Source organism: Sphaerodactylus townsendi, linkage group LG11 (assembly GCF_021028975.2).
Source record: "Sphaerodactylus townsendi isolate TG3544 linkage group LG11, MPM_Stown_v2.3, whole genome shotgun sequence".
In the NCBI taxonomy this organism is placed as follows: domain Eukaryota; kingdom Metazoa; phylum Chordata; class Lepidosauria; order Squamata; family Sphaerodactylidae; genus Sphaerodactylus; species Sphaerodactylus townsendi.
In genome coordinates this window covers 5,467,446-5,494,039 of record NC_059435.1, presented here as the reverse complement: position 1 = coordinate 5,494,039, position 26,594 = coordinate 5,467,446, and the positions used below count along the sequence as shown (strand labels likewise).

Below are 26,594 nucleotides of genomic sequence, written 5' to 3'. Positions count from 1 at the left end.
TCTTCTTCTTCTTCTTCTTCTTCTTCTTCTTCTTCTTCTTCTTCTTCTTCTTCTAGTAAGCAGCCACTTAAAGCTCTCTGTTTCAGTGTTTTGTTAAATTGAAGACCCATTGGATATTGTCCTCAAGAGGCAAACGGGTCCTTTGGAGTCCCACTTCAATGCTACTGTGGTAGGGATTGTTCATCTAGAAAATGGGGGGCTGCATTTGTAGCTGGGGAATGATAGATCAGTAACTAGATATGAAGAAGTGTGATAGGGTTGGGGAAACCAGACTTTCCATGTGTGGGCCACCAGGGGTCTGCAACCTGCAGCTCTCCAGATGTCCATGGACTACAATTCCCATCAGCCCCTGCCAACATGGCCAATAGCATGGCCCCAGGGGCTGATGAGATTTGACGTCCGTGGACATCTGGAGAGCCGCAGGTTGCAGACCCCTGTATTAGACTACGGTATGTGTCAATTCAAATTCCTTTGATCACAGCCCTAGTTGATTTACACTGCCATAATATTTGGAAGGGCCAGCCTTGGTTCACTGCAGAGATAACCCTTCCGCTTGTTTTGAAGGACTGCAATAATACCAGAAGGATTATGTGCTGTGTTTTCCTCTTTTGTGGAAATTCCCCAGCTGGTAGAAATTGTGATATATTGTTGTTCTCACACTGAAAAATCGTCTGGGGGCCTCAATGTCTAAGGTGAAACTTTTGCCTGAGATATAATATAGATACAATACAGAAATCGGAGAAAGTTCTTTATCAAGAAGGCCAAACTTCGCATGAATAAATATGATGCACCTTTGAAATCCAACTTGTTAGGTTTAATTTTATGGTTTTGGCTCAGACAAGTATCTGCTTGCAGATCAGCTGTAATGTGGGCGGCCCCCTTCCCACTTCTCTAAGATCACCAGTGGTGACTCCAAATCCTGAAGCTGAGACGAATTTGAACATTCATTCTGGTGATGATGTGCTCCTGTTGTTTAGTAAGATAATCAGCTCAGACATTCATAACAGTATTTATGTTTGTGTTCTTCAGCGATCGCTAATTTGTGCATGAACCAGTATGTGTGCTTGGTTGCAGCAAAATTGCTGAGCTGGCCTCTCTGTATGCCTAAGGACCCTGTTTCATGCTGATTTCCAGTTACATAAACACTTGTTCCTGGATGGTTTGAAAATCGTAAATGAACCAATGAGAGTATATCTCTGCTAAAGTTGTAGCTTATAAACACATTTTGTATTTTTGCCGCAAATGCAAAAAGACATTCTAGAGCAGGATTTTTAAAACCTCTTCTCTCTCTCACTTTTTTTTTTTAAAAAAAGACCACTTCCATGAACTATTTTCCTTAATGAATGATCTTCTGTAGTTTACAGGGCTGATCTCTAACACTGAGCTGCAATAATGGCACCTGCTTGCTGCTGCTGCTGCTGCTACTGCTGTTAATAACCCCGGATCAGTTGCTTGAATGTGAAACTGTAGTACTAACTTCTCAGGGAAGTTCTGATGGGTGGGTATGAAAACAATGGCGAGGACAGCATGGGAAGGGAAAGCGAATACCGTGTTTTAGAAAAAGTAAAATAGTTCAGCTTACATTTTCTTCCAGCCTCTCATGTGTAAATTGCGCCAACTTAGATGCAGATATCAAGATCAACAGAAAAGGTAAAGTTTGACCACTGAGCTGCTAGGGACTCTGCTTGCAAATCTAGATTTGAGTCTAGTAGCGCTTTAGAGGCCAACAAAAAATTGGGGGGTGGGGGTGGGATGAGCTTTTGAGAGGCAGTGCTTCCTTCATCAGATGCTGAACTATTTGGAGCTTTAACTCTCAAACTAGGGAGCTTTAACTCTCAAAAGCCGATAGCCCACAAAATTGTGCTGGTCTCTGAAGTGGTCTTGGTCTTGAATCCAGTTGTTCTGATGCAGACCAAAACTCTGAAAGTGTGTGTGAAAACGAGGGTGTAAATTGGATTGTAAGAAGGGATGAGAATCAAAGGGCCCGGAGCATAAAAGTGGTCGTCTGCGGGACTGCGTGCTCCCTGCTGACTTCCGTACAGATTCTTCCCAGCAATCTTAATCACTTCGTTAATGCTAACATTTGGCCTCGGTTTGAAACCAACGTCTGAACTTTTTAATCTTCTGATTAAGGGACCTGGAACATTTCAAGCCACTGCGGTGAAATGGTTGAGAGCAGTGGATTCTCATCTGGAGAAACGGTTTGATTCCCTACTCCTCCACATGAGTGGCGGACTCTTATCTAGTGAAGTGGGTTTGTTTCCCCACTCCTTCACATGAAGCCTGCTGAGTGACCTTGGGCTAGTTGTAGTTCATTCAGAGAGGAAGAGAAAAGAGTTTATAGGCCTCCTTGAGTCTCCTTGTAGGAGATAAAGGTGGGGTGTAAATCCAAACTCCTCCTCTTCCTCCTCCTTCGCATGCCATTCTTTTGTTTTTTTCTCTGAATCTTGGTTAATCTCCCAAAGACTCTTCCACACCTGCAGAATAATGCACTTTCAATCCACTTTCAATGCACTTTGCAGCTGGATTTTACTGTGCGGAATAGCAAAATCCACTTGCAAACAATTGTGAAAGTGCATTATTTTGCATGTGCGGAAGGGGCCATGGTTGACCTGTGATCAGAGCAGCCCAGAAAGCAACTGTAGCAATCCCGTGATGAGGTTCATCTTCTTGTTCTGAGGAGTAAGGTTAATAGCGATCGCCCTTCACAACGAATGCCCCCTTTGTAGCTTTAAGTAAAAGAGCTTGCATAGGGGAACTAACCTGAATTTGACCCATTGCTCAGAAATATTTAATGCATGGAAGGGATATAAGTGGAAGAGACTCTTCCTGGATGGCATTTTGGAAGAGAGACAAGATATAAATTACTGTAGGCGTACGATCCCTTCCAGGGTTCTTCAGCAGAGCTCCTCTTAGAAGCAACGAAACAATTTCCAACCGTCATTTATCATGTGCAGAAAATAACTGGGTTCTTTAGATCTTCCCTTCGGTTTAGTGTATTTTGTCTGGCACCTGAATTCTTGATGCTCTTTGATTTTTATTTCTCTCACTGCATGTAGATCTTCCCCTTTCTTTCGAAGGAGTGAGCACATGTGAGTTATTGTCACATGACCCTGTGAGCCAAATTCAGCTAAAAGGGTGACTGCCTGGAGATCACTCGACGTTTGATCACCGAGTCGGTGTTTGATCCCCAGGTTAAGGACCACCCCCTTCATCATCTTTCTGAAGATGACACTTGAGTTGGCAGAATACATAGATAAGAACATAAGAACAAGTCTGCTGGATCAGACCAGAGTCCATCTAGTCCAGCTCTCTGCTACTTGCAGTGGCCCACCAGGTGCCTTTTGGAGCTCACATGCAGGATGTGAACGCAATGGCCTTCTGTGGCTGTTGCTCCCGAGCACCTGGTCTGCTAAGGCATTTGCAATCTCAGATCAATGAGGATCAAGATTGGTAGCCATAAATCGACTTCTCCTCCATAAATCTGTCCAAGCCCCTTTGAAAGCTATCCAGGTTAGTGGCCATCACCACCTCCTGTGGCAGCATATTCCAAACACCAATCACACGTTGCGTGAAGAAGTGTTTCCTTTTATTAGTCCTAATTCTTCCCCCCAGCATTTTCAATGAATGCCCCCTGGTTCTAGTATTGTGAGAAAGAGAGAAAAATTTCTCTCTGTCAACATTTTTTACCCCATGCATAATTTTATAGACTTCAATCATATTCCCCCCTCAGACGTCTCCTCTCTAAACTAAAGAGTCCCAAACGCTGCAGCCTCTCCTCATGAGGAAGGTGCTCCAGTCCCTCAGTCATCCTCGTTGCCCTTCTCTGCACTTTTTCTATCTCTTCAATATCCTTTTTGAGATGTGGTGACCAGAACTGAACACTGTTATAGGTATCAAAGGAGCCCTCTCTATGCAAATCTTAAGAAAACGTCAAAAGTAGCTGTTTTGAAGCAGCTTTGTTACCCTTTCAAAAAAGGCGTTCTTTCCACATCTCAGTATAGAAAGCCCGTTGCTGTGACTGTCTTAATTGAGATGAAAACGAAAGGGGATTTTAGGAAGGGTTTTTCTGCCCCTTTTCTCACAGGGAAAGTGGCTTTCTGGCGTTGGCTTCCGAAGAGTGAACACCATCCTTGTGACAGAATCAGCGCATGCTCACGTTTCAGATTTACTTTGCTTCTGCTTATAGCAATATTTAGGTTATTCAGATGCCAAATGCTATAAAAACACTTGAACTGTTGCCCAGAATAATTCAGGACCAATAAAATATAGTTATGAGTAAAGTTATTTTTAGGAGATGAAACGTGGAGATGAAGCCAGAATTGAAATTGTTTTTCGCCCATAAGGAAAGCAGAATGTAAATGCCTGTAATGCATTTGAAGCAATTGGTGACAATATTTTGATTGTTGTGTGTTTTAATAGCAGTAACATTGATTATGAAATCATTATGACCGAATTAGTAAGCCTCTCAGTTGGAACCGTTCCAGTGGTATCAAGTTTACGTGAGAACATTGCCACATTCTGATTTTTGCTATAATGAAAAATGCAGTTGTTCTCTGTACCTTTTTAGACTTCAACGTAGTTGTATTTTTAAAGGTCTTTTCCATGTTGAATTGTGGGCCCCTTCCGCACACGCAGAATAATGCATTTTCAAACTACTTTCACAACTGTTTGCAAGTGGATTTTGCTATTCTGCACAGCTTCAAAGAGCACTGAAAGCAGTTTGAAAGTGCATTATTCTGCATGTGCGGAATGAGCCATACAGAGCACTCTTGGAGATGCAAAACTTCCTGAATTGTTGAAGGCTTAGGAAGAAATTTTTCCCAAGGTGTTTGGAAAAATAATGGACACTAGAAGGAAAATTAAAGTATATGCAATGCACACTTCTGTTATCAAACCTAAACTAGGCTATAAATGATGAATGTTAAGTTGTAGAAAATGTTATCATTAAAGCAGTAAAAATGATCGTTTGTAGCCTAAACCTTTACTGTTTGGCATATTTGCGAAATTTACAGGTATAAATGCCTTTGTTTTCTGCAGATAAAAGTAGAACTTGCTTGGCATCAGAGAATGTAGATGCTATCAACTGCTGAACCTGTCGCAACCCAACCACAAGTGTCTTTTTACTATCAAAGAAGTAGGGAAAATTTTTAAAACGCTAAAAAGAGAGAACAGTCTCATTAGCCACAGTTGGGCTGGCAGCATATTAGAAGATATTGAGTTAAGTTTTATTGCATTGAAAGTGCTGGAACAGTTTGGTAGCATATCACCATCCTACCCCAAGTCTATGAGCAGTGGAAACAATTAGTCACATTTAAACAAACATAAACTTGAAAATAAGTTGTCCAAGCCTGTTATAGATACAGAAATTATTGTCTAATACTTTAGGACAGTGATGGCAAACCTTTTTGAGACCGAGTGCCCAAATTGCAACCCAAAACCCACTTATTTATCGCAAAGTGCCAACACAGCAATTTAACCTGAATACTGAGGTTTTAGTCCTGCGTGCACCCGCTGCTCTGCCCTGTGCTGCCTCCACCCCACCCCTCTGCCTCTGCCCTCCCGCTCAAGCAGGGGCCAACCTGCTCTAACCTACAGCAAATCCCACACGCAGTGCTCTGCTCCTCTTGAGCATCTCCGCCTCCTCGAGCAGCAGCCATCTGGAGCACAGGCACCAGGTCCTCCAGCTGTGTCCTCCCTGCTCTCCGCAGGGCATTGTGCCCAGTGGCCCAAGCCAGCCTAGATGTGTGTGTGTGTGTGGGGGGGCATGATGAGCCCTGTGCGTGCGTGCGTGCACACAGAGAGGGCTCTGAGTGCCACCTCTGGCACTCGTGCCATAGGTTCGCCATCACTGCCTTAGGAGATGCTTTTAAAAAATCCATACTGTAGATTTGGAGTGAGTTAAATTCACATCTGAAAGAAGTTCACTAACTCAGGAAGAAAAAAAAAATCATACAATGATTCCCCCTCCCCCAGCAATACTCCCCATAATCTCTAATTTAAAAAATCACGTTTTCCAAAAAAAGTTTCAGGTTCATTCCCCCAAACCTTAATAGTTCTACTGCAGATACAGAATCGGAGTACTCATCTGTGAAACCCTGCCTGTGATAAAGGGGACATCTTTTATTACCTAGTCAAACACGAATCTACCTCCTGCCATTTTACTCTGGGCCACAAGGTACTCTATGTGCAAAATTTGTGAGGAGGACCTTTAATGTTTTTAAAACATTGAATTAGGATGCCTAGACATCCCTTTTAAAGACTGGAGAATGGCACCTATGTGAGAGGGTATTTTAACCCTTTCCTCCTTTACCTCTTCCAAGATTATCACCCCCCCCCTCCAGCTGTTGGGAAAAGCTATTCTAGGTTTAATGTTCCCTGAACTTGTCTCTTCCCCTCAGACAGTGTTAACTGCAAGCTTGGTATGGTGAGTTAAACAGTGTAAGATGCATGAAGGGAAAGAGTTAAATATCTTGTCTTCTGGTTTTCCTTCCTCACTCTACTAAGGAGCTTTTTAAAAACCAGGGGAGGCCCTGTGAAAGATCTAACTCTGCCTTTGGGGATGGTTGCAACACTGAGCCATGGGCTCTGAACCAGAACTCCAAAAAGCCTGTATTTTAAAATTTTTATTTAAGAAAAGTTGCAAAACAAAGGTTTAAAATATAACAGTGAACACAGAAATTAAACGTACAATGCAGATACACAATAAAACAACAGAAGATAAAGTCTGTTTGCTAGAAAGAAATGCTCGCAGGCAAAAGATTTAGACGTCCTCCGTTCATGTGCAAAGTTCTTCAATCAGACTTGAGACAAAAGCTTCGGCAAGGTAAAGACAAAGGCCGACTACTAACTCTGATGTAACTCATGTATGCCTCTGTCTGACCACACCAGATGATCTTCAAATAGCCACTTGGGTTATCCATTGGTCAGAACATTCTTGAGAAAGAGCACACAATCCCCCCTCCCTCCTAAAATGAAACTTATTTAATTAGCCTTCTAAGAAACCAGTTTCATCTGGGTGAAAATAATGATGACTTGAAGCCTACTAAGCATAAGCATAAGCATTTTATTGTCATTGTGCACGCACAACAAAATTTACAGCAGCATTCCTCGATGCACACCATTTCAGACTCATACCCCATCCTCACTTTCCCCTTCCTCCACCCATCCCTACACAGCCCCAAACACATCAACAGGAAGCCGCGGAGTTTAGCATAGCCACAGCTCTAGAGTAGAAGCTGTCTCTAAGCCTCTTTGTCCTAGTTTTGATAGACCTGTATTGTCTGCCGGATGGTAACAGTTCAAAAAGAGAGTGTGCTGGATGAGACGGGTCTCTCAGAATGACACAGGGCTTTTTTTTTGGAAGCTTCGGGAATTATAGAGTTCTTCCCAGGAGGGGAGAGGGCAGCCGATAATCCTCTGTGCAGTAGTGATCACCCTTTGGAGCGCCTTCCTATCCGCCACTGTGCAACTGGAGAACCATACACAGATGCAGTAGGTTAAGACACTCTCTATAGCACAGCGGTAAAAGGACACCAGGAGTTTTCCATTCAGTTGTTGTTTCCTTAACAGTCTCAGATAGTACAGTCTTTGCTGGGCCTTCTTAACCACCGCGGCAGTCTGTACGCCCCGATGCAGGTCCTCTTTAATCCTTGACGCCTTAGAAATTTAAAACTAGCCACCCGCTCTACCTGATCTCCCTTTATAGTCAAGGGCCGAATTTCTGCGCTCTTCCTCCTATCGTCCACTATGGCTCCTTTGTCTTGTCAGTGTTAGAGAACCAGGTTATTTTTCCTGCACCATGAAGAGGCAGTCATTCCACCTCCACTCCGATAGGCAGACTCATCCCCTCCAGAGATGAGCCCCACCACCGTTGTGTCATCGGCAAATTTGATAATGGTGTTACTATGATAGACAGGAGTACAATCATATGTATAAAGGGTGAACAATAAAGGACTCAACACACAGCCCTGTGGCGTTCCCTTGGAGGAAAGTACACTCCTCTCCAATCACCGACACTTGCTGTTTGAACCTTCTGAGTTCATGAGAGAAAGGGAAGGATTTTTAGTAGGCCTCTCAGTGAACAAAATGGTTTCTCTCTCGACAGGCCCTAAGGTCATTTGTCCCAGGTCCAGGGGGCCCCTTGACATGGATTCCTTTAGGCACCTGGAATAGAATAGAATAGAATAGAATAGAATCTTTATTGGCCAAGTGTGATTGGACACACAAGGAATTTGTCTCCGGTGCATATGCTCTCAGTGTACATAAAAGAAAATACATTTGTCAAGAATCATTTGTCAAGAATCAAGAGAGTGTTGTTGTATATGTGTGTGGTTGGGCAGGGAGTGGTTCTTTTGGCCAGTGCTTGCTGGACATCAAGTAATTTAGTGCCAGACGAGGAGGCATTCAGCCATGACCTGCATCTGAAGTAGCTTGCAGTTTTGCGATTTGATGTCAAGCTTTTGACAGCTTTGCTAGGCATTCATTTTGGTGGTGTGGTGCTGAGTCACAGAATAACTCACCCTTTAACACTTCTAACCTCTCCCAGGATGCACTGGGCTCCTGGGTACATCCAGCACCCTGTCTTGCAGTCCTTCTGAACCCAAGTGAAGACAGACGGCTGCCAGAAGGGTTCCTGTGCGTGTACCAGTGGTTCTGATGTCTCAATGTTTCACGTGTCTCCTGTTTTTATTCTTGGCACAGATGATCGTTTGGCTGGAGAAAATGCTGGACAAAATCATTAGCATCCTGATAATATTTGTGCTCGTGATCGGGACCCTCCTGCTGGCCCTGTTCCTCACTGCCAAGGTATCGTGCCCAGTTATTCCTGTCTGCAAAAATTATGACTGTTTCGTTGTTGTTGCTTTTCACAGTTGCTGTTGGTGAAGGCATGCTGAGGGCAGGGAGCTTGGTTAGTGTGGTGCCTTCAAATTGCAGCTGACCTCTGGTGACCCCTGGTGGGGTTTTTAAGTTGAGAGGTGTTCAGAGGTGGTTTGCCTTTGCCTGCCTCTGCGTAACAGCCCTGAACTTCCTTAGTGGTCTCCCATCCAAGGACTAACCAGGGCCAACCCTGTTTAGCTTCCAAGATCCGATGAGACCAGGCTAGCATTGGGCCATCCAGATCACAGGTGTCAAACTCGCGGCCCTCCAGATGTTCATGAACTACAATTCCCATCAGCCCTTGCCAGTATAGCCAATGCTCATGTTGGGAGGGACTGATGGGAATTGTAGTTCATGAACATCTGGAGGGCTGCGAGTTTGACACCCCTGATCTAGATCAAGGCTTGGTCAGTGGAAATGCCGGTTAAGTGGGTTTTTTTGACATGTCGTGGAAGTGGACCTTGGAAGAACGTGTCGTCAAACTGAAACCAATTCATGGTGACTCCACGGGTTTTCAAGACAAGGCAAGCAGAGGTGGCTCCCCATTGCTTGCTTCTGTGAAGTCCCTCATGTTAATTGTTTCTCTCTTTCAAAATGTATCCAGAGCTGTTCCTCTTTTTCAAGTTTTGCTCCAAATGATTAAGTTAGGAAATGCCAATTAGCTGTGTTATTAACATGATTAGATTGTTGTCTCACCATCCGTGGGTCCCATCCGCTCTTTTGAAATAGTCAGATTATATTTTAAAAAGTCTTCAAACATTCTTTGTAGAAGGAGGATTGTTTGAACTTGTCCGGCAGATAGAGTTTCTCCTTCCCACTCTCTTTCTTTTTCCCTCCCACAATAGAATACTGATCTCTCCCCCCCTCGCCCCCCCCCCCAACTGTCTCAGGGCTGGCTTAGTCCACAATATATGCTTAGGCTTAATCAGCCAACGAGAGCCCAGAGGTGGCAGCACCATCTCTGGTGATAAACCCCTCTAGGCATCATATTTCTGTTAAGTTGCTAAAGTTAATTCTGCCGCCCTGAGCCCTACGGGGATGGGCGGGATATAAATCTAAAAATGAATGAATGAACGAATGAATGAATGAATGAATGAATGAATGAATGAAGTTAGGATGTACTGTTAAGGGTCATGCATTGATGCCTCTCTTCCCCTTTGGTTTTCCCTCGTTTCTCTTTATTCAACTTAGGTGCATCAAGAAAGCGTGCATATGATTGAAGTCACAAGCAGCTTGATCAATGAAACTGTCGCTAATCACCCAGAATGGGCCAAGTAAGAATCCGTGAAGTAACATGCCAGAATTCAAAAGGACAGTCCTGTGACTGCCATGCCCAGTCGCGTAAGGAGAAGGTTCTTTTAATCCTTGGAAGCAGTGGGCTGCAGATGTGCTCAGCAGTGGCATGTGTTTTTTTGAAAAAGCCTGTCAAGTGCTTCTGTGCTGGGCGCAAAGTGGGACGTGAGCGTAGGCTTGTTGGGGTTTGATGTAAGTTAGGGTTTAATCATGAAATCAGCCTTTACTTGCTTATGTCAAATGGATGAAACAAATGAAATTAATCTGTATCACGATAAGCTGCCCTCTTGATTAACTGGAAAGCACTTAAGGGAGCAATCCTAAGCAAGTCTACTCACAGGTAAGTCCCACTAAATATTAATATATAGATAACCAAACTAAAGAAAACTAGAAATAACTACACTAAAAACTACCATTAAAATGCCAAAACTTTTCTCTCATGCTTCTGAGTTTTGGACTGGCACAGTTGGTAGCAGTGTCTTTGTGTGTGTGTGTGTCATCTAGCGACTTTCTCCTTTTACCGGTAATCTGTCTTTCTTGGGACAGATCAAGTGTAGGCAGAACAGCTCCTGATATTCCTGGAATAAACCTTCCCCTGACTAACTTGACCAGGCTTTCTGCCTGGTTATGTTGTGGTGGTGGCTGTAGTTGTGCTGGAGTGCGGCAGCAATTCTTCCCTATTAGTTTCACAAATCGGTCTGCCATATTGTATGGAGTCCATTCTTCCATTCTGTTAAACTGGGTAGAGTTGCGTTTTGGAGAATCCGGGGATATACTCTGTTGGTTTTATTCTTCCTTGTTGACTGGATGGCAGTGAATTTCTTCAGAGAGGCTAATTCCGCTCTTGCGAACTGGGCAGTGTTCCTCAAGGAGTCCAGTGTCCTCACCTGCATTCTTTGATATTTATGTAGGACCTCTTGTCCAACCAGTTTTGCTGTTGGTTGTTGCTAATCAACCGGTGACAACTAATGATGTCTAAATGTCCTGGTGCAGCCATTGTCTCATCTGGATGTTGTTGTCAGGCAATTAAGCTGTAACTCGGGTGGCCAATGTATGATGCTCCAGATGTTCATGGACTACAATTCCCATCAGTCCCTGCCAGCATGGCCCATCAGAGGATGATGGGAATTGTAGTCCATAGAGAGAGAGGAACAAAACAGCGCGTCACACACTGAAGACAGAGAATCAATATATTCAATAAATGTATATATGTATGTTTTATAATTGTCCAGTTACTGAATCCAATAATTGTACATCCAGTTTTTTCAACAAAAGTTCATTTTTGAGATATATAATCCATATCTTCAATATATACTGAACAAAAATAGTTCATTTTTTCAATATCTTTAGGATAATTATATTCCATATAGAAAGTACTTCCCAAACGACTCGCGCGTTTATAAGTACTTTTTCACTGTAGTCTTCCTCAGGAGAAGCAATTCTTTCAGACAGTTATAAAATATACATAATTATAAAATATACATAATGGACAATTATAAAATATACATAAATACATTTATTGAATATATTGATTCTCCGTCTTCAGTGCGTGACGCGCTGTTTTGTTCCTCTGTCATATACGTTTTACACCATTTGGCTTGTTTTCACAAATTGTAGTCCATAAACATCTGGAGCACCATTCGTTGGCCACCCCTAACCTAGAACCATTAATATATAGATAACCAAACTAAAGAAAACTAGAAATAACTACACTAAAAACTACCATTAAAATGCCAAAACTTTTCTCTCATGCTTCTGAGTTTTGGACTGGCACAGTTGGTAGCAGTGTCTTTGTGTGTGTGTGTGGGGGGGGGGGGGGGGGGGGGTCGTCAAGTCAGAACTGACTTATAACGACCTCATAGGGTTTTCAAGGAAAGAGACGTTTGGAGGTGGTTTGCCATTGCCTGCCTCCATGTGTAAGGAATCAGCAAGATCCAGTCCAAAAGTAACCTTATTAGTTCTTTATTAGCTGGCTTTCATGATCAGCTCTACAGACAATGCAGATTCTAACCCCCCCCCCCCTTGTCGGGCGACCGCTTTTACGGGTCTCTCCTTCCCGCCAAGAACTGGACATAAACAATTACTCATTCCCACAAACCAGAAGCAGTTTCACACAGACAGAAAGCAAGGTTAAGTAAGTGATAACACTATGCTGGGCAATCAGCCCAACGCGGCTGAGGAATCTCCTTCAAGGCCGAACCAGCATTCTAACTAAATCACAACCTTACACATGTCACATCCCTGGTATTCCTTGGAGGTCTCCCATCCAAGCAGTTGCCAGGAAGAGGCTGAGACTGGCCCAGGGTCACCCAGCAAATTCCGTGGCAGAATTGCACGGCTCTCCCAGATTGTATTGTGGCTTCTTAACCACTATGCCACGATAGCTCTTTGGAGGGTCCTACACTGGTTAAATTCCATCCAACAGCAGCTGTATTTCATCTGAACTGACCATGTTGATCCATGCTTCTATAACCTTCATGCCTGATTACTGCAACACTTTGAATGGGGGACTACCCTTGAAAGCAACTCTGAAACTCCCTGCTGATGCAGCCTGCTTTTCAGTTGATATCGGACAACTACCTGCAGATAAGTTGACGCTACACTGGCTGCACAGTTGCCAGTTTGTTTCTGAGCTTACTTAAAGGTGGTAGATTTATCCTTCAAAACGTTCCTGACAGGTGACCACAGACTCGGAAGAGCGTGCGCACTTTCTCTCTCTCCCCCCCACTGTCCCTCTCTCCCTGCTGACCAAAGTTAGGGCCCTTCCGCACACGCAAAATAATGCGTTTCCAAACCACTTTCACAACTGTTTGCAAGTGGATTTTGCTATTCCGCACAGCTTCAAAGAGCACTGAAAGCAGTTTGAAAGTGCATTATTCTGCATGTGCGGAAGGAGCCTTAATCAGCACAACTGTTGCTGGTTGAGTTTCCATCTTTGGGGAGGTCAGTTTGGCTTCAGTGAGACATCAGTTTTCTCAGTGGGCTGGTGTTGCTCAGTGCAATGACCTTCTAGAGAAAGTGTGTGACTCTCTCCTCTCGCAGGACATCTTTAATCTGCTGTGCACTGGTTGGCTTTCATATTTGTTCCACTGGGTGCAAGTGAATGTTTTGCTTGTTTCATGGCCTGGCATGTTGGTTGTGGGGTGACAAGTTTGTGTAATTTATGCTGGGTTTTAGTGTGATAATGGTTGTGACGATGTTTTATTGAGTTTTATCATTGACCTTTAGTGATTACTGGAAGGTGTTTTGATTTAACAGTGTGGGACAAACGAGCTTGTAAAATAAATACGGGGAAAGGGTCACTGACCATTTTTTTTTAAAAAAAGAATGATATTCATGAACACATCATTTAATTAATTCTAATTCTGTGATTTAACTCTGTGTGGTGTGCAAAACCTCTGGTAATTTTGAAACCATGGGGGGGGGGCGGTTTTTTCTAGGAATAAACCCCCAAGAAATTTGGGGAAGGATTTCTTAATTAAAATGTGTGTCTCACCTTTATTTATGGCTCAGGGTGGCTTAAAATCACAATGTAAAACAAGCAAAATAAGAAAATAAAATGATCTCGCAGCACCCTGTGGAAAATTCCAGAAGCAGCGCTCCCTTCACTTTCTCAGAGAGCCCCATTCAGCAAAGGGGGAGTGGCAGGGGGCAATGTTCAGGCACTGGTTGGTGCCAAGTGGGTGGCTTTATAAGGTTGGTGGAAATAACTGCATCTCTCCTCCAGATGTTAAAGACTGCATCAGCCCCCCGCCAGCATCATTCTATGATGATGGGAGCTGTAGTCCATGACATCTGGAGGGCTGCGAGTTTGACACCTGTGCTTTAAGTGGAAGAAACAGCCAATAGGTGGCAGCTGTCATAGATCCACCTTAACTGTCAACAACCTCATCCGCCGGACTCTCCCCTCCTGCTTGGAGCTACGAACGTTCACGTTTCCAGAGCAAAAGAAAGCAAAAAAATCCTGGGAGGGAAAATGTTTTCCTCTTTTTTTCCACCATCACCCTTCTCAAGTGGGAACAGAATTATAAAACTTGGAGGAGATGAGTTTCATGAGTTCACAGTTTGGTTGAGAATTCTCTTCTTTCTCCAATGAGAGAAGAGGGGTGTTCCTTTTCTAAAGCTCCACCCACAAATCGCTTTTATAGCAGTGGTGGCGAACCTTTGGCACTCCAGATGTTATGGACTACAATTCCCATCAACCCCTTCCAGCATGGCCAATTGGCCATGCTGGAAGGGGCTGATTGGAATTGTAGTCCATAACATCTGGAGTGCCAAAGGTTCACCACCATGGTTTTATAGCATAGTGAAAGTTACTTTTCAGTGATTCTCGCAGAAATAACTATTGCTCTTTTTTGTCATCTTTTTTTTGTTTAAGGTGATCTGTATTAGCCTACCATTGTTGGAAAACATTATGCATGTATTTATGTATTGTGACAGGTGGTTTCTTTTTTTAAAAAACTAGTTGGCTCCCTGAAGCTCAGGTTATTCAGAAGGCTCTGAATTCAGCCGCCAATAACGTCTATCAGTATGGCCGAGAATGGATAACGCACAAGGTAAAGTTTTCATAATACAATATTACGTTAATTTTTTTAGAAAATTATTTTAATGGATATAAGCATAGTAGAATAGATAAGAAGAAAATAAAAGGAAAAAACTGTCCATGCAGCAATTAAGATTAAATTTTGAGACAAAGAAAAAATATTCATATACTATATTAAACAGTCATAAGCAATGAACTATAAATGTTAACAGTTATGAACAGTAAATGGATCCCCTTCGGGGATAGGGCGGGGTATAAATTGAATTACAAATACAAAATATAGTATTGGATGATAAATAATCACAAGATACTCTGAATAGTATTTAATACAACCAACACTGATGCTAAATAATATTGTAAATATAATGAAATTAGACAACAATCACTACTGTAAATTTCTTTTTATTACTTCCCAACTATTGAATTGACTTCATTTGTTAAATGTTTTGATTTAACATATCATGAATGTTACTAGAATTTCTTATGTACCCTTCTCTGTTCATTTTTAATAAATAATATACTTTTTATTTCTCTTTAAATTATTTAATTGTTCTTTTGTTCACATAATTTGTTAATGTTGCCATCTCTACATAGTCAGTTTATTTTCTCAGTCTTCCTGGGACTCTTCTGCTTTCCATTTTGTTGTGAATAATCTGAACAGTTCTTCCAAAATTTTGGAATGTTTTTTGGCAAAATGCCCAATAGCATACTCCTAGCTTCAATACTAAATATAATTTTCTAAATTTTGGCATATATTTCCAATGTTTTTGTCTTTTTGCACTTCCACCACATATGATAAAAGGTACAGCTTACTACTTTGGATTTCAAACATTTTCCTTTATGGTTCTTCGCAATATCCTTTGGAGTAATATACCACCACTAAAAGATCTTACTGCAATTTTTTCTTAATGTTTGACTGGCTATGAATTCACAAACTAGTCCTAGGTAATTCTTTTTTACTTTTATTGTTCTCTTTTGTTTTATTTTCATTGTCCTTGTGAGAAGTCGAAGATATCACAATCAACAAGCCGTGTCTTTTCAAAAATTATTTCACATCTCTCCAGTGCCTGTTGTGAAAGCATTTTTTGTTGAAGTCTAAGTTTATATTTGTCCTATATCCTCAGAATGGCATGCCTAATATGATTATTAAAGTAGTACTTTGAGGGTTAAGGGCAAAAGAGAATTATTAATTACTTCCCAGCAGCTTAGCAAGCCCAGTCATCGCAAAAGTAGTTATCACCAGGTCTGCAACGTTTCCTGAGGGAGGAAAAGAGGGGAATGGAATGCATAGAGAAATTCCTGCATCCGTTCAAGGTGACCTTTTCCGTACTTTGCAACCACAGGTCTTCTGCCCTTCTTGTCCCTCAAACCAGCTCTTCCTTTTTGTCCCTTTCAGCTCCATAAAATATTAGGAGACAAAGTGAACAATACTGCTGTGATTGAGAAGCAAGTCTTGATGCTCTGGGACAGATTGTACCAGTCTTGGTTTGTGAAGGTAAGCAACTTGGGCATATGGACAGTGTATTGATTCAAGGATGTTTAATTACAGAAACTGTTAGGAATCTAAGCATTGAGCGAATTCCTGCATTCAAGTGGGTAGTGGGGCCTCTGTGTTCCTAATTACCTTATTCCTTTTTTTTTTTGGAGTTTCAGTATTTCTTTTTATTGCATTCGTTGTCTAACAACAATACTCATTGGCAAGAAATTTATGTACACTAACGAATTAATCACAAGGTTTTTTTTTAATTTTAAAAATGATTTATAAGAATACAAAGGGTTACTGGCCTGTTGTTGTTTATTTTGAATGCCTCCAAACGTCAAGAGAGTTTTCCCCTCTTTTTTTTTTAATTAGCCATTTAGAGAAGGACAAATTAAGAAAGCACAATCATACAGACTCAAGACAGGGCAATGAGCATCTTCCATGCAGGCGATTGGACACCTAGATGTACAAACTTAAAGATATCAGAAACAACATGCAATTTGTACATTAAAAATCCGAAACAACACAATTTCCCAACCCCTCCCCTTTTGACTAACAAGCCCATTTGTATACAGTTTCTACGCAGCGGATTACAGTGCACTTCCAGGGGGGTGGTAGTATTTGAGCAGCATTGGCTTAGCAGTATGTCACACGGGGTTGCTATCAAACATTTGAATGACAACAGACGTGGGAAACCTCCACAGAAAAAGCAGGAGCCAAAGTGGAGAATCTGATGGGACATGTGCAGGACCATTAAGACTATTACCTTATTCCTGCATGGGAAAAGTGTTGGGGGGCTGGCTCACGCTCAGGAGTGGATCCACATTTCACCCCCTGTAGATTTTAGGGAGCAAACCAGTGTCTGAACAGACACCCCAAGTTGGTGGGCAAGGCGCCAGTCATATGGTCTCTTCAGTGCAGCTTGTCTTCTAAAGGCCATTTTTTCATAAAGTTTCGCATACCTGAAGGATGAAGTGCAATAATAACAACAACAAATCAGAACAAACCAGGGGTTGGAAAACCTGGATTAAAGCTTCATTCAGGAGGGTCCTGACCTGGATGGCCCAGGCTAGCCCGATCTCATCAGATCTCAGAAGCTAAGCAGGTTGGTAGTTGGGTGGGTACTTGGGTGGTACTTGGGTGGGAGACTACCATAGAAGTCCAGGGAGCAGCAGTGGTGTAGTGGCTAAGAGCTGTGGCCAAGAGCAGGTGCACTCTGATCTGGAGGACCCAGGTTTGATTCCCAGCTCTGCCGCTTGAGCTGTGGAGGCTTATCTGGGGAATTCAGATTAGCCTGTGCACTCCCACACACGCCAGCTGGGTGACCTTGGGCTAGTCACAGCTTCTCGGAGCTCTCTCAGCCCCACCCACCTCACAGGGTGTTTGTTGTGAGGGGGGAAGGGCAAGGAGATTGTAAGCCCCTTTGAGTCTCCTACAAGAGAGAAAGGGGGGATATAAATTCAAACTCCTCCTCCTCCTCCTCCTCCTCCTCTTCTTCTTCTTCTTCTTCTTCTTCTTCTTCTTCTTCTTCTTCTTCTTCTTCTTCTTCAGGGTCACTATGCAGAGTGGCAAACCACCTCTCTTCATCTCTCGTCTTTGTCAAGCCTGGGCCATTCCAGGCCTGGCAGTTTGCACGTCCACACCTCAGCTGCAGATGGCCCGGCTGTTATCATTGCTCAAGGCTACGGAGGCCTCTCCCTGCTTGCAAAGTAGCTAGTTCAAGAGAGCTTAGCCGTTCACCCTTATCTGCCTTCCTGAAGGAGTGAACTGTCTGCCCAAACAATACTGTTGTTCCCACTGTCTTTTCACATGCTGATATTATGGGAATGTGAGGGTGGGGAGATGCCAGGGGTGGGACAAAACTGTAAAGCAGGGGTGTCAAACTCGCGGCCCTCCAGATGTTCATGAACTACAATTCCCATCAGCCCCCCCAACATGAGCATTGGCTATATTGGCAAGTGCTGATGGGAATTGTACTTCATGAACATCTGGAGGGCCGTGAGTTTGACACCTGTGCTGTAAAGTATATACCAGGGGTCAGGGAGCCAAACCCCTCAGTTTCGGCTACCTGAACCTGGGATGACGCAGTGCCAATAAAGCTCTTGAGCAGCAGCAGTGGAGCTTGTGGCGTAGGAGGTTAAGAGCTCGTGTATCTAATCTGGAGGAACCGGGTTTGATTCCCCGCTCTGCCGCCTGAGCTGTGGAGGCTTATCTGGGGAATTCAGATTAGCCTGTGCACTCACTCCCACACACGCCAGCTGGGTGACCTTGGGCTAGTCACAGCTTCTCAGAGCTCTCTCAGCCCCACCTACCTCACAGGGTGTTTGTTGTGAGGGGGGAAGGGCAAGGAGATTGTCAGCCCCTTTGAGTCTCCTGCAGGAGAGAAAGGGGGGATATAAATCCAAACTCTTCTTCTTTTTCTTGAAATCTTCCTGAGTCTTGTGGATGACTGGAGTAACAGACCCTCACAGTCTTGAAAATCCTACAGGTTGCTCTAAGCTGCCTGTGATGTTACAGCATTTTCCACTACCACCAATTGCAAAAGGACAGCATTTTATCCTCAAGGAGTATGAAACCTTTAAAAAAAGTCTATTAGCCTTTCAGAAACCAAAGCAGGAGAAACAGCCTGTACGAAGAGGACCTAAACCACAAATGCATACGCAGTAGTTTGGGGTGGAGTGTCGTACATGTATTCTCACGCATGCATTCTTTAAAATTAGCCTGTGAACTGTTCTTTTGTTTGACAGAACGTGACACATTCAGGAAGACACAAAGGCCACAAGCCACATTTGGGCCGTCAGAACAGCTGGCCGGGGGAGTTGCTGGATTGGCAAGATGTCGCCTCCTTTGTTCACGAGAACATCGAGACGTTTCTTTCGGTATGTAAATGTGAAAAATAGTAATGCAGGAAAAATCACTTCCACAAAATGGCTTTCTCTGTTCACTCACTGAAGCTACACTTTCCATAATTGTTCTAGTACCATGGTGGCGAACCTTTGGCACTCCAGATGTTATGGACTACAATTCCTATCAGCCCCTGCCAGCATGGCCAATTGGTCATGCTGGCAGGGGCTGATGGGAATTGTAGTCCATAACATCTGGAGTGCCAAAGGTTCGCCACCACGGTTCTAGTACATAGGCTTTTCGCTGTAGCAGCTTTCCCTATAGTCAGTGTGGTGTAGTGGTTAAGAGCAGGTAGACTCTAATCTGGTGAACTGGATTTGTTTCCCTGCTTTTACGCACGAAGCCTGCTGGGAGACCCTGGATCAGTTATAGTTCTCTCAGAACTCTCTTAGCCCCACCTGTCTCACAAGGTGTCTGTTGCGTGGAGAGGAAGGGAAGGAGTTTGCGAGCCACTTTGAGACTCCTTACAGGAGAGAAAAGTGGGGTATAAATCCAAACTCCTCCGCTATGTGAAGTCTCCTGGATGACCTTAGATCCGTCACAGTTCTCTCAGAACTCTCTCTGCCCTACTTGCCTGACAAGATGTCTGTTGTGGGGAAAGATATTATCTGCCTTGTGCTTTTCTTGCTTTTCTTGCTTTTTAAAAATCTCCAGTGTTTTTGAACGGTGTCACACAACTTATTTTTTATTTTTATTTCATTATTAAAGCATTTATATCTTGCCTTTTCTCAAGGTTTGGGGAGTCAGTCAAAATGTTAAAAGATGCCTGCCATTCAGACCCTTTCAAAAGCTCTGGCGGACAAGCTGCCCTTGCATCACCACCTGAAGATCTCGAGGAGGGACACCCCCCCCCCCGCCACACACACAACCCTCTTTAGGGAGCCCATTCCAGAGAGTTGGAGTCACGATGGAAAGCTTAGGCAATTTTGTTCTGAAAGCAATTTGCAGTATATGAAAGACCCACCGTCTGTAAAGGCTTAGTCTATTGATCAAGTGTCCTGTGACCATTTAGTGGAAAATGCTGCAGATCCCTCTCAAATGACTGAAGTCCAGCTGCACCTTGAAAAGATCAGCACCCTGTGAGCTTTCAAGAGTCAAAGCGCCCTTTGACGGGTATTTGACAAGGAGAGCTTTGACTCTCGAAAGCTGATACTCTGGAAATCTTGTTGGTCTTTGAGACGCTACTGGACTCAAATCTTGCTCTTCTACTGCCAACCAGCACGACTATCTGCTTGAAACCAACCAAATTACTTACTCACAGAGGCATAATAAGGGGGGAAAGCACCCAGTGCACTGGGGCATCCTCTGTTCCCGCCGTGCCCCCAAACGCCCCTGCCCCAACCAGCAATGCCCCCGCCACGCCCCCGGAACACCCTCACCACACTCCCACAGGAGCATGCGCCCGGTGTGTCGTGCCCCCCCGTCCCCTTGGAGCTACGCCTCTTGTGTTGAAAAAACATGAAAGCACACTTATTTGACTATGGCTTTATATTTGCCCTGTAATATTGTTTAAGCATAACTTGGAATCTGTCAACCTGTGAAAAAACGAATGTGTTTTTCCAGGTATTCCGTACTCTTCTGTGGGTGCTGATGCTTCCAAGAATGGAAACTTGTTCTTTTCCTTTATAAGGAATGCATTCTGTACTCCTTAGGCGCTGTGTATTAAAGTCACTGAGTATGTTGACATTTTTGCCAAGCTGTTGCTTTAGAGATTCCACTTTGCTCTCTTCCAGATCCTGGAATCTCTTTGGATAGTGATGAGTCATAATGTGAACCTTCTGTTCACCACAGTTACAACTTTGGTCACCGTCCTCTTCTACAGTGGCACGGCTCTTCTTAATTTTGTGCTTTCGCTGGTAAGCGTGGTTCATTTATCTTGTTTGTGCTGTACATTTCTGTCAGGCATAATTGTTCCTGGAGTATAAATTTGGGCTCGGTCGAAATGCTTTTCTTTTTGGAAAACTGTATGTTTAAGTGGTCTTGTGCTGGCATCCATAAATCCAGTGGTTGGTGGGAGAGCACAGTGTCTGTCCCATATGTCTGCACAAAGATGCTTTTCTTGCTGGGTGTATATAGCTCAGGGATCTGCAACCTGCGGCTCTCCAGATGTTCATGGACTACAATTTCCATCAGCCCCTGCTGTCATGACCAATTGCCCATGCTGGCAGGGGCTGACGGGAATTGTAGTCCATGAACATCTGGAGAGCCGTAGGTTGCAGACCCCTGATATAGCTGTAACAGCCAAGAGAGCCACCTCCTCTGCAGTAGACAGTGATCCTCCTGCTCCCTTTTCATCCGTGTACCTCACATGAAGGAGAGGCTCTCTGTGAAGCCATTGGCCAGTGCACTTAGGACCGGGGCTTTGGGCTGTGAAATTCTGATGAGGGGGGGTGGGCACAGGCACAAAATGGCCATTGCGAGAGGCAGTGCCAGTCACACACACAGAGGAAGCCCAGGTGTGGGAAACAAGCAGTGTACGTTTTTTAAATACTGGGGAAGAGGAGCTGGAGAGAATAATACCAATGCTGTCGTTGCCGCTGTTTCTGAAATGTTATTTGAAGCTACACAATGGAAGCCCTACTTGGCAGGAGCCTACCTTCCCCCGCCCACTTTCTAAAAATAGTCAGTGACATCAGGAAAGGCGTTGGCAGGTACCATGGCACCCTGGGCATCAGGTTGGGGACCCCTGATCTCAGATCACTAATTGCATGTCTCCTGAGCCTCTTGAAAGTCTGCTCCTCTCTTAAGCCTCTCACCATGAAGGTCTGTGTCCTTTTCCAAAGTCTGCTTCTCCTCGTCTGTAGCCAACTGATTTATATTCCAGCTATTTTCACAACACAATTTACTTGCTCAGTGTACCCTGTTTCCCCTAATGTAAGACATCCCTGAAAAATAAGACATGGTAGAGGTTTTGCTGAAGTGCGAAATATAAGGCATCCCCCAAAAGTAAGACATAGCAAAGTTTTTGTTTGGAAGCATGCCTGACGAACAGAACACAGAAAAATAAGACATCCCCTGAAAATAAGACATAGCGCATCTTTGGGAGCAAAAATTAATATAAGACACTGTCTTATATTCGGGGAAACACGGTAGTAAATTACATCAATTGAAATATGCCAATATGTTTAATGAATAAAGGAATCCGGCCCGGGGTGCCTCAAGGCCCACCTGAGCCTGCCCTGAACTCTTGGGCCATCCAACCAGGTGCTGCTCTGTGGCCCTCCTTCATCAGTGGTCCTGTGGGCAGGTTATGTTGACTTTTTGTAACAGCATCAACACTATCCAGTTCCCTCTAGAGAAACAGTTCTGTCTTTGTACTCGTTAGTGCAGAGGTCTTCAAACTATGGCCCTCCAGATGTTCATAGACTACAATTCCCATGAGCCCTACCACTTGGCCATGCTGGCAGGGGCTGATGGGAATTGTAGTCCATGAACATCTGGAGGGCCATAGTTTGAAGACCCCTGCGTTAGTGGTTTGACAGCAAGCTGAAACCGTCCTATTTTCAAAGAATTGGACTTGCTAAATTCTTTTTTTTCTTTCTCCCTGATAGTTTCTGCCGTGTTTTCTTCTTTGTTCTTTAGCATTGTACTGTTTTACGACCAGTGTTGTAAGGCTTTAATTAAAAATGGGGATATGGATGTTTAAATCATTCTAATGGAGCCTTCAGTGCCGCTTCTTCGGCACAGAGCTGGGCGCTCAGATGGAAGGGCTTTTCTGTCTGCCAAGGAAGAGAGCCAGAGACCGAGACCTTGGCCTATCCTCCCCCCCCCATTGCAGACTTCCAGGATTTAGGCCAACCTATGGTACTCCAGATGTCCATGGACTACAACTCCCATCAGCCCCTGCTCTTTTTGTAACAGCACCAACACTATCCAGTTCCCTCTAGAGAAACAGTTCTGTCTTTGTACTCGTTAGTGCAGGGGTCTTCAAACTATGGCCCTCCAGATGTTCATAGACTACAATTCCCATGAGCCCTACCACTTGGCCATGCTGGCAGGGGCTGATGGGAGTTGTAGTCCATGAACATCTGGAGCGTCATAGGTTGGCCACCCCTGGTAGGATCATGTCATGACAGTTAGATCATGGTGATCATATCCTATCCAGCAGAGGTATGAGTCAGCAAGAAAGGAATGATCTGACAGCTAGAGAACCGGTTCTAACCAGATGCAAGTGACCTTTACAATGATTGGTAGAACCATGTATATAAGCAACTGTATTGTACTGTGTCTGTGTTCCTTAGGGAAACAAGTGCATGGTGAAGCACTTTGTTGGACTGCTTAATATTCCTGCTTATTCTACCTTGTATATAGTATCTTGTACATAGAGCAACTCAATGGTAAAAGCCTTCTTTTGAATGAAACAGCTATGTGGAGTTTTTCTTCATGAAGGCGGGGGTTTGCTGTACAAGACCACTTGTTCTACTCTGAGTAGCACCGCTCAATTCTGCTATCAGATCATGCCTGACAACATGATAGTCCTTTCTCAGTTATCCTAAATGACGTTTACATATTACTTTGTGGGAATTGGAGGCAATTACATCTGCTGGATATTTTTCTTTTTCTCTTCCTTCCAGGTGATTTTCCTGACCACTCTGTTCTACCTCTTAAGCTCCAGTGACGAATACTACAAGCCGGTGAAGTGGGTGATCAACCTGACCCCCTTGTCGCAGCCTGGCCCTTCGTCCAACATAGTGGGTCAGTCGGTGGAAGAGGCCATCAGGTACCCCGTTGCTTTCTGACTGCTTGTGGAAACTTGTTCTACGGGGTAGCATGAGAACGATACAATTATTGAAGGGATTTTCATTATCTCAATTGGACAACCCCAATCATTGAGTGAATATTTACTTGTGTTCATCAACTTGGCCTCTGCAGTCTTTTATGGGACTGAGCAGGTGCAGGCCAACCGAGGAGACTTCTCTGCATCTTTGCTTAGAGCCCCAGGCAACTAGTAAGTGCTCCCTTCCCCCAGTCACGTACACGAGCCACGGTTTTCCCCACTCACAGGCATATGACTGGGGTTGGGTTGTACCGTCCCTCCAGTTCACTCTTCACCACCATGGGAGTGTGATGCTTTTTGGAGCTCTCTTATCTCCAGAGAGAAAAGTTTTGGCATTTTAATGGTAGTTTTTAGTGTAGTTAGTTCTGGTTTTCCTTAGTTGGGTTATCTATATTTTAATGGTTCTAGGTTAGGGGTGGCCAAACTATGGTGCTCCAGATGTTTATGGACTACAATTCCCATCAGCCCCTGATGGGCCATGCTGGCAGGGGCTGATGGGAATTGTAGTCCATGAACATCTGGAGCACCATAGGTTGGCCACCCCTGTCTAGGTGAAGGTTCTTTTACTGTTGTGTTTTACTTTTGGCCAGGTTAGTGTAGTTTATATAAAGCTCTTTTTTAAAAATACCACACTTGTGGTGCCAAGATGGCACAAGTGGATGAGCCTGTTGGCCAGGGGCACATGGCAAGGCACATGCTCTCCTCACACCTAAAGCGTGGCAGGAACGAGCTTGCCTCCTGCTTGAAACAGGTGCTGTACAAGGAAGTGCTCCGGCCGCATAGTATTGATCAAACTGGGGGGCAACTGCCTCGCCCTCCACCAGCTTCTCAAGACCCGGTGGAGCTGCTGCCCAGACCATTCGCTGAGCTGCTGCCGAAGAAGCAAAACATAAAACCAAGCACTTGCAGAAAGTTGACTCCCCCTCTATGTTGCTTAAGGGCATGTGATCACTGCCCAGAGATCACTTGCCTTCACCTAGGCAAATGTGAGAGGTTTCGTTGTTGCCGCAACAAGCATGATGCCAGCATCAAAGGTCACAGTCGGTATCACCCCCAAGAGTATCAGCGTCGTCATCTTGGTGTTGGCAGTCAAAATCGCCCTCTCGGTGCCGCACGGAATCCAGGGGTCGCTCACCGGCATGTCGTGGCAGAGAGCAGGAGCCTTTGTCCCCGCTGCAAAAGTCCCACTTGCCTTCACCATCCCTGGCTGACCCGCTGTTGGCTTCGTCTGACAGTGAAGGATTGGAGCCACTGTTCCATCGTCCTGCCTGGGGAGTGGGGGAATGGCACCCCTCCCAGCTGCAGCACCTGATGCCATAGCAACGCCTGTGCTTTGGGTGATGATGGCTAACTGGCCTACTTGGGACCAGCTGCAGCAGTTTTCCCAACAAACCCCTGCTTCCACAGAAGGACAGTCTGCAGTCAAAGGTGCCCGTTTTGCCCTCTCTCCTAGGGGAGACCTTCGATGCCGACAGGACCTTCAAGAGCTGACATGGGGCCGGTGCTTGATGATGGAATGGACTCTGACCCAGACACAGATAGAGGCTGGGATCCAAATTCTGGCCCCAGGGGACTCCCACTGCAGTCCATCTTTCTAAGATCAGCTGAAGTACCTTGATCTAGCTCATCTGCATGGCGAAAACCCTTGGGATCTCTTATGTACCTGCAGACAATAAATCACAAGATCCAGTTATGGACATTTTCAATGACTCTGACACATCTCAGATTAAACTACCCCTCCTTAAGGGTGTCCTGGACATTGCCACAAAGATTTCAGGACACCTGGCCATAGGCCATGTTCCATGTGCTATATTGAGAATCTATACAAGATTGGATGCCACTGGGCATAGATCCTACTCTTCTAGTGCTCTGGGTCTTAGGGTGTCCAAGTGTGCCATGTTAATGGGCCGTTACAGTTCTATCCATGGCATCAGATTTAGGTGTTGTGACCCTCTGTCGCAGGAGCATATGCTGTCCGTGAGATTTTCCCAAGCAGAGGGACCTTTGGTTGGCCAAGAATCAGATGAGTGCTACTAAGCATATGGCTGACAGCAGCTGTCGGGTTGTGACCTCAGGGGTAGCCCTCCATAGTCATCCATGGCATAGAACATCAGCCTTGACCCAAGTTGTGAAAGGTCAGGTGGAAGACCTTCCATTTGACTGTAAGAACCTCTTTCATGTGTCAAAACCTGGGATCTGCAATCCAAATCAGACTCTATACCCGTGGTGGCGAACCTGTGGCATTCCAGATGTTCATGGACTACAATTTCCATCAGCCCCTGCCAGCATGGGTCGTCATTTGGTTGAACCGCTTTGTCGAGGCTTGGTTTGTTATGTGTTCTGATAGTTCAGCTCTTAAGTTAATAAAAGTTTGCCTTGATTCTTCCTCTACCCTCCATGGTTCCACATTGCTCCCCTTCACCCCTGCCTTGTGAAATTGTCACCCTCTTAGAAAAGGGTGCGATTTGCGCAGTTGACCTGTCTGAGAATCTGATGGGCTTCTATTCCCACTATTTTCTTGTTGATAAAAAACAATGGGGGCCCAAGACCCATCTTGGACTTGAGACACCTCAATAAGTTCCTCAAGGTTCAAAAATTCCGTATGCTGCTTATGGCAGAAGTGTTAACCTTCCTGGCCATAGGGAATTGGTTTTCGGTCATTGATCTTCAGGATGCTTACTTTCATGTAGCCATCCAGGAGGGCTGCAGGAAATTTT

At 44.4% G+C, this 26,594-nt stretch overlaps 1 protein-coding gene across 2 annotated transcripts in view; it reads left to right on the top strand.

Annotated features, from left to right (window-relative positions):
* TMEM245 (transmembrane protein 245) overlaps positions 1-26,594 on the top strand; it is an 83,492-nt gene that overhangs the window by 31,680 nt on the left and 25,218 nt on the right. For both annotated transcript variants that reach the window (XM_048510912.1, XM_048510911.1), the window contains 7 exons: positions 8,704-8,808; positions 10,072-10,154; positions 14,639-14,729; positions 16,113-16,211; positions 18,944-19,075; positions 20,834-20,956; positions 23,675-23,820. In XM_048510912.1, coding sequence (XP_048366869.1) covers positions 8,704-8,808; positions 10,072-10,154; positions 14,639-14,729; positions 16,113-16,211; positions 18,944-19,075; positions 20,834-20,956; positions 23,675-23,820 — 779 coding nt within the window. The remainder of the gene's footprint in view (positions 1-8,703; positions 8,809-10,071; positions 10,155-14,638; positions 14,730-16,112; positions 16,212-18,943; positions 19,076-20,833; positions 20,957-23,674; positions 23,821-26,594) is intronic.